General features: G+C 46.1%; 1 protein-coding gene across 7 annotated transcripts in view; it reads left to right on the forward strand.

Annotated features, from left to right (window-relative positions):
• The window catches only part of CDK16 (cyclin dependent kinase 16), a 75,455-nt gene extending 69,334 nt beyond the window's left edge, over positions 1-6,121 (forward strand). For 3 of the 7 annotated variants that reach the window (XM_061614434.1, XM_061614435.1, XM_061614428.1), the window contains 2 exons: positions 90-167; positions 530-625. In XM_061614434.1, coding sequence (XP_061470418.1) covers positions 90-167; positions 530-600 — 149 coding nt within the window. In that variant the 3' untranslated portion in view covers positions 601-625. Of the gene's footprint in view, positions 1-89; positions 168-529; positions 626-704; positions 755-1,634 lie in introns of those variants that run through there. The other 4 variants (XM_061614430.1, XM_061614431.1, XM_061614433.1 and 1 more) reach the window with 4 other exon arrangements.
• Positions 6,122-7,428: the final 1,307 nt, after the last annotated feature.

The following is a 7,428-nucleotide window of genomic DNA, read 5'->3' on the forward strand; positions in this document are numbered from 1 at the left end:
ACTCACATTATTTTTACGGACTAGTGGGCCCACCGAAAGACATTGTCTCACTCGGTCATGTGTTTCTTTCTTTCTACCTCCTCTTGCAGCAACGTCAATATTTGCACTAAAGGAGATTCAGTTACAGAAAGAGACGGGACTGAGATCGGCTTCCTTGCCCGAATCAGGTGAGAGGCAATTAGCTAGACAATGAGAGCCCTGCCCCCCTTCCATCAGCCCCGCCCACTGGGAATTGAGCCCCACCCACTTTTGCTCCAGCTGTTCCCTCAACTTTCCCCATCATCCTTTCCTACTTGGGAGTCACTAAAGCCAGAGGCAACCCTTTGATGAGGCCAAGGTGAGGCAGCCACAGGTGGCAGAGCAGGAAGTAGAGAGATCTCACCATGGATGGCAGGAGAACTTCTCCCCCGTATATTATTAATGTGCAGGTTTAGAACGGGTGGTGGTTGCCATTTGGATTTTCTTCCTTGGCTCTGGACAAAGTTCTCTTCCTCCTTCCCTCTTCTGAAAAGGTAATCCTGTCTTTCAGCACCGAAAGAGCAAGCTGCTCTGACAGTCCCTTCCTTGCCTCTTGTCCCTTCTCCCAAAGGTCTATATTGATGGGGAAATGATCTGGTCCCACTTCTCAGGTTAGCTATGCAGCTGTACAGTCCCCGTAGCAATCCTATATGGCTGTGCGGTGAACAGTCTTTCCTCTCCCACAGGCAGCGCCACGTTCCGGGTAGTGGACACTGAATTTTAGCCACCAGGTCAGGTATATGTGCCCCCCTTTTCCATCGGCATCCCTTCCCGTTCTCAGCATGACAAGGTGGCACCCCCCTCTCTCATCAGCACATGGGTGTTGTCCTTTCTGCATCCCTGATCCCAACCCTGAGCTCTTACTTTCCACCCTGATACACACCAGCTTGTGGATGCTGTATCATTTGGGATCAGAAACAGGGAGGTCAGGTGTTGGAGTTGCAAGGAGGGAGCCAGGATGCAAAGAGCACATTGAGTGGTCGCAGTGGCCTGAAGACTGAAGGTTGTATCCAGTGTTAGACCTGCTGGGAGCAGACCCATTGAAATTAATGGGCATGACTAACTTACATCCATTAATTTCAGTGGGTCTACACTGAGTAGGACTTTGTTGGATACAACCCTAAGCTGTGAATCGAGAAAGCCCTTGTTCGGATCTTGACTGTCATGAACACAGTACCAAGGGGGCCACTCTGTCTGAGCCTCAGTCCTTCGTCTGCAATCGTGGGGATATAGGGTTATTGAAAGGATTACTGAGATAACGTATGGAAAACTTGCATTCATAGAGAGCTTCTCCACACATGGTTGCAATAATCACAGGAAAGCACTTTAGGAAGGTCAAAGTGTTCTGTAAATCATAGAGCGGGAAGGTATCCCCAAAAGTCATCTAGTCCAACCCCCTGTTAATACAGGAAATCCACTGCTATAGGATCCCCGATAGGATGCCATGCAGCCTTTCCTTAAGTGCTGAGTATTATTATCAGATACAAGGAAGAACTGGGGGAGGGGGAGGGGAAAAGGAACTTTGAAAGATAATGACAAAACAGTGTATGTGTTAGATTTTTGGGGGGGGCAAGGTAAAATCCATCCTGCCTATAACCTTTGCTGTTTTCTTGCAGTGAACGGGCAGAACGGACGACCAAGCCTGCTCCTTTGAAACCTGTGGATTGGGGTTGGTGGGGGCAGGAAATAAACCAGCTCCGCCACCCCAGGGACACTCCCACTGCTGGCTTCTCTATTTCAAAACTGTGCAATGAGGACTCGTGCTGGGATTTTGCAGGGGGGCCAGTGATGCCCTAGAGTCAAGAAGCACGGCTACCCCTGGCATCTGACAGCCAGGCACTGACGTCCTCTGCTGCTGTGGGACAGACCCTCTCTCTCTCTCTCTCTCTCTCTCTCTCTCTTCTCCCCCCCACACACGTGGTGTTTCATTTTATTTTTTAAGTTTTATTTTTTCAATGCAATATTATAAATATTATATTTGCAAATATCTATAAAGAGAGATACCCATGCCCTCAACTCTCCAGTTCTGGGGAGCATACAGTATTAACTACAAGGAAGCCAATCCCCACCCCACCTCATCCTGATCGGGGCGGTGTTGGGGGCAGGCGCAGGAGGAGAGAAGCATAAAGGAGGAGGGAGAAGCATGGGGGCCATGTAGTCATCCTGCATATCTGGGAGCCAGCTATGTCAGTGATTTGGAAGATGGAGAGATCTTCATTTCATATGAAATTTCTCCCCCTCCCCGAGTTACATTTGCCTTTCTGTGGACTTGTGGTAAGTCATCTTTCTGTTGTAGATGTTTAAGAGCCCAGGTGTTGGGTCGGTGAGCAGGTATCCTCAGAGGACTCTCTGAGTCTTTGGGGGAACACAATCCCTCCTTTCCCTGCCCTTTCCCATCCTTATTGGGGTTATTCATCAGTGTGACTTCCCTGCTCCAGGGAGTCCCCTTGTTTCCCAGGCTGCTTCTGATCAGATCTGTCACCTACTGCTTCCAGTTTTCTCCTTGCACCAAAGCTGAGTCCTGCATTTTCTTCTCTGGCTTGCGTCTTCCTTCGGTCTTCATTTGTGCCTCGTTTGGGTTCTCCCCGCACATTCAGTCAGCACCGTCAGTGTCAGCTGAGTTGCTCCTGTTGATTGGTCATGCCTCTTGCATTACTTGCTTAGTACTCAGGGTTTGAACTTATTCCTTTGCCTTCACGGACACAATCTACTGGAAACTTCTACGCAAGCTCCATTCATTTCAACAGCATATGCACAGGAAAAGTTACCAGTGGGTTTCCCTTGTCTCACCCAATTACTTAATTGTCCTGCGATCCTTAGATGATCACTATTTGTTGCTTGTTCCATGTTCCCTAAATCCAAACAGCTACATTTTTAATGGTACCTGCCCATACCTTTTTCTGATGTTACAACACTTAGTAATCTCCTATGTCATGGGTAGCCAATATGGTACCCTCCAGACATTATTGGACTCCAACTGCCATCAGCCCTAGCCATCATGGCCAATGGTCGGAGATGATGGGAGCTGTAGTCCAGCAAAGTCTGGATGGCACCACTTTGAATATTCCTTATGTGGTCTTCATGCAGATAGAATCTTGCACCTGTCTTGGTCTGTGTTCCAGTATTTTTCTTTCTTAGACTTCCACATCAATCTCTGCACCCTTAACCTTTTCACCTTTCTTGTGTCATCTTTACTTAGTTGCTTCTCAGATCATAATCTAATGACCATGTCCCTTCTTTCCTACTCGGTCCTGTATCTAAAGTAAACCAACAGCTATTCTGAGCTTAAGACTGCCAGTCACCCCTCATTCACAGGGCAGCCCTTCCCCATATAAGAGACCTACTCAAGGGTTATGAGCCCTTTACTTAGTGATCTCAAAGGTCAATCAGTTCCTGACAGCCCATGTTGTGCCATCAAACATCAGCTCGAAGACTTACTCCTCTTGGCTTCTGCTCTGTTTTTTGCAACATGAAAGCCAGTGGTGGGGAACCGGTGGCTCTCCAGATATTGTCAGATTCCAACTGCCATAAGTCCCAGCCAGTATGGCCAGCGGTCAGGGTTGATGGGAGTTGTTGTCTTAGTAGCATTTGGAGAGCTACAGGTTCTCCCATCCGTGATGCAAGGCATCCGTTCCTCAAAGGTCAGTCAGTCCTATATCTCTCCTTACATATAAAGCTTTCTAGTATTTTATCATTTAGGCAAAGGAAGCCCTGGGGATTCCTGCTTGGGTGTGGGATCTCCAAAGATTTTGGCTTCCTATCCTTCCTACTCTGCTACCGAGAGGTGCCTCAGAAAAAGAAGGAAAGGTCTATAGCCCTTGTCTCCAGCTTAGCTACCCTAGCAATATTGCAGCCCCCCAGGTGACCAGGACTGTTCTTTTTAGCTGAGGACACAGAGGCCTGGGTGCACAGAACAGATGGGTGGGGATCCAAAGTGGTCTCTGCGTGTGTATAGACAAGATGGCACCCAAACTTCCTCCCTTTGATCACAGCCTATATATATGTGTGTATATATATATATGCCTATATATATATATAGCCTATATATATATGTATGTATGTATGTATTTGTGTGTGTTTGTGTGTGTATATATGTACATATGTAACCGTTTTTATATACAGCATGAAGCGCTTGTAAGGTTCACAAATCTTTTTGCCTCTGAGAGCCATATTATTATTAATAATTATTATTCTAATTATTATTACCCTCAGGCAACATGAAAGATTTCTGGGATGCTGTCTCCTCTACAGAGGACATGCCTTGTACTGGAATGCAAGGAGTCAGCAGTGCGAGGGAGACCTCTTGGCTTGATGCTCAGATGCAATTGCCTGGGCGGTAGACAAATCTGAGAACCCCAACACACAAGGCATCCACCTGATGCAACTGTGAATAGTCCGAGGGCAACCAATCCTCAGGGGATGAAAGAGGGGTGTATTTACAAAGGGGTCCCAATAAGCAGGAAAGACCAGCCCGTTTGGCTCAGAAAACAGCAACAAAGGACCTTTTTTCAGCCTAATTACCTGCCTGCATAACCCTCCCCTTTTGCTCCTGGTTATTCCACTCGACTCTGGCCTCCCAGTTCCTTTCTTTTCATCTCCTCTCTGGGTTTCACCATGAGAGTAAAGAACTTGTATTAGGTGGACCTGTTTCCTAAGCCCATCCAATTACAGTTGCCCTCTTCCTATCTGTAGCTGTTTCTTTAAGAGCTCTGGGCCTCTGAATTAATTGGACCATCTCTGGATCTGATGTTATCAACCCTACTTCCAATGGGAACTTGCCATTCAAGGTGTATGAGTTCTGTTGCTCCTTTTCCTGATGGAATGGAATGCTTACCTATGGGTTTAGCCCTTGCCATGTATAGTTTGATTCCTTAACTCTGATTAAGGTTCCAGGTATTCAGTGGAAACCATAGCTTAATTTGCCAAGCTAAATCCTGCTCCCAGAGTGAATGAGAGTGTGTCTCAGAAAGACATAAAGAAAGAGGTGGGGAAACTGCTTTAACCACGGTGTTCACTCAGTACATACAGCTATAATGATTAGCCACTGGTAACCTAAACTGTGGTTTACAAGGCATACTTCAAAACACAGTTTCAGATCCTGGTTTGTAGCCGATCCTTATCCATGATTTATATATTAAGAAAAAACACATAATTGTGGTTAAGGACAACAAACCATGGTTAATTAAGCAGTGTCTGCATCAGGCCTTCAGGAGCTCCTGTTCAATGTAGTCTGAGTAGAGTAGTGGGGAGACACTGGCCAAGATATATGGTGCCACTTTTTTTGGTCCAGAACCCAATCTGGTTTGATTCATGGAACTGCTTCCCATGTCTTCTGAAGAGAAGAAATGGAGTTCTAGAATACAGGAAAATGCAGCAAAGGTCAATACAATGAGGAATATAACTATACTGCACACAGAAACTGGCTTTTTACTGAGTTAATTGCCAGGGTTCCCCTAAAGCAACTGTGGGAATTGTAACTTGAGGAAGGTGCGAAGGATTGGTTGAGATGTAGAGCCTACACATAGAATGAAGACTCCTCAGAGGTGACTGTGGGGACAAAGGCCACGGCAATTAAAGCAGCATAGAGGTACTCTTGGGCCACATTGGGGGAAGGAGAACATCTAGATTGAATCTCTGCGTGTGAGAGGGAAACCCAAGACAGCATATGGGGCAATGAATGTACAGAGGATTTGGACTTTGCTCTTTTTTTTTTTGTGTGGTGGGGAGAGAACCCCAGAATTTTGTTTCTGGGCTGGAGGTGATAAGCCAATCCTTTCTTGCAGCAAACAGAAATCCTGGAACAGATAATCATTAGCATATGAAGTGGACTTATCTCCATGTGATTCCACCCCCACCCCCCTTTTGATGGAGTGGATATGGAGATCAGCTGTCTCGGTACGGAAAAGAAAATTCCTGTTCTTGTATATGAATTGTGGGGAGCAGCCTTCTCTTTAACAGATCAGAAATTATTATTGTAGAAGAAAACTCCCTGGGGAAGGAAATGGGCAGACTTCTCTCTCTCAGATGCTCCCTCCACCCCCATTCAGGGTGAACCAATATGCCATATCCAAATGTACGGAACTGATTAAAAAGTCTCCAACTATTTTGGGTGTTTGATGATTCTCATTTGGACTCAGACGGCAGGAACTTTCTTTGGGTAGTTTGGGCGCATGGAGTTGGAGATTACTGGTGAAGAAAGTTCTGCTTCAGTAACAGCCACTGGAAATAACGGTAACTGACATATCTTTCATGGTATTACACACATTTTCAGAGGTGTGTGTCCTAGCAAATCATGTTCTCTGAAGGGCCAAGCCTCCAGCAGAGCACATGCTTGCATGCAAAGGTCACAGGTTCAATCCCTGGCAGTTCCAAGTAGGGCTGGGAAGATTCCTGTTTGAAACCTTGGAGAGCCGCTGTCAGTGTAGGCAATACTATGTAGATGGACCAATGGTCTGACTCAGTATAAGGCAGCTTCCTAATTCTACTATATATGAACTATTTGAAACACAACACTTTGGGGGAATATGTTTATGTATGCATGCACTGACACAAATTAACCGTTCACACAAACTTGATTTGCAAAATACAAGCATTTGTGCTGTTAGGAGTGTTGTGAGTCTTCATTCCAGATTCCTCTTTGTCAGATTACTGATGCAAGATTTGGATTGGAAGCCCTGCAAGTAAGGCCAGATTCCCTCCTTGAGGGGTAGCTAAGCTGTAACGCCGGATGTTGTTGGATGTCAACTCCTATTAGCTCAAGCTAGCATTGCCAGGGATGATGGGAGTTGTAGTCCATCGGCATCCGAAGGGCTACACTACCAGGGCTGTAGGCAGTTCAAGCGAGGACACCGGTAGTCAAAGATGAGAGTCCTGGTCTCGATAATAAGCTGGTTGCAGCGAGCCGCCCTTGTGTGATTGCCACGTACTCCTGCTGTACATCAGACCAGGCATGCTCCATTATTTTCAGGAAAGAGCACCCAGAATGATCAAGGGGATGAAGCGACTCCTCATGAGGAAAGGTTGCAGCGCTTCCTCCCTTTCTCGGCCAGAAAAGGAGAATTGCGAAAACCCAGTATTTTGTTCTGAGTTTTCTTTGGGATTTCCCTAGTTAGTCAAAAGTACTTTGTTCCATGATCCTTCAACAAAAATCCCTCAGGGAAAAGAGATGAGTTTTTAATTGGCTTAACTTGCGTAACAGACCCAAAGGCGGAGTCGCCTTTCCTGCCGTCTTAAAATTGTACGTGCTACATCCGCCATGGGTTCACGAACGCCACTCTCAAAATGGCGCCTCTTTCACTATCTCTTAGGAATTGCACCTACTTTTTTTCCAATACCAAAGACGGCCGACTACAACCAAGCTAATGCAAGAAACATGCCCTTAAAAAACATGGCGGGAAAAACCATCGGGTG

This window comes from Rhineura floridana, chromosome 3, assembly GCF_030035675.1.
Source record: "Rhineura floridana isolate rRhiFlo1 chromosome 3, rRhiFlo1.hap2, whole genome shotgun sequence".
In the NCBI taxonomy this organism is placed as follows: domain Eukaryota; kingdom Metazoa; phylum Chordata; class Lepidosauria; order Squamata; family Rhineuridae; genus Rhineura; species Rhineura floridana.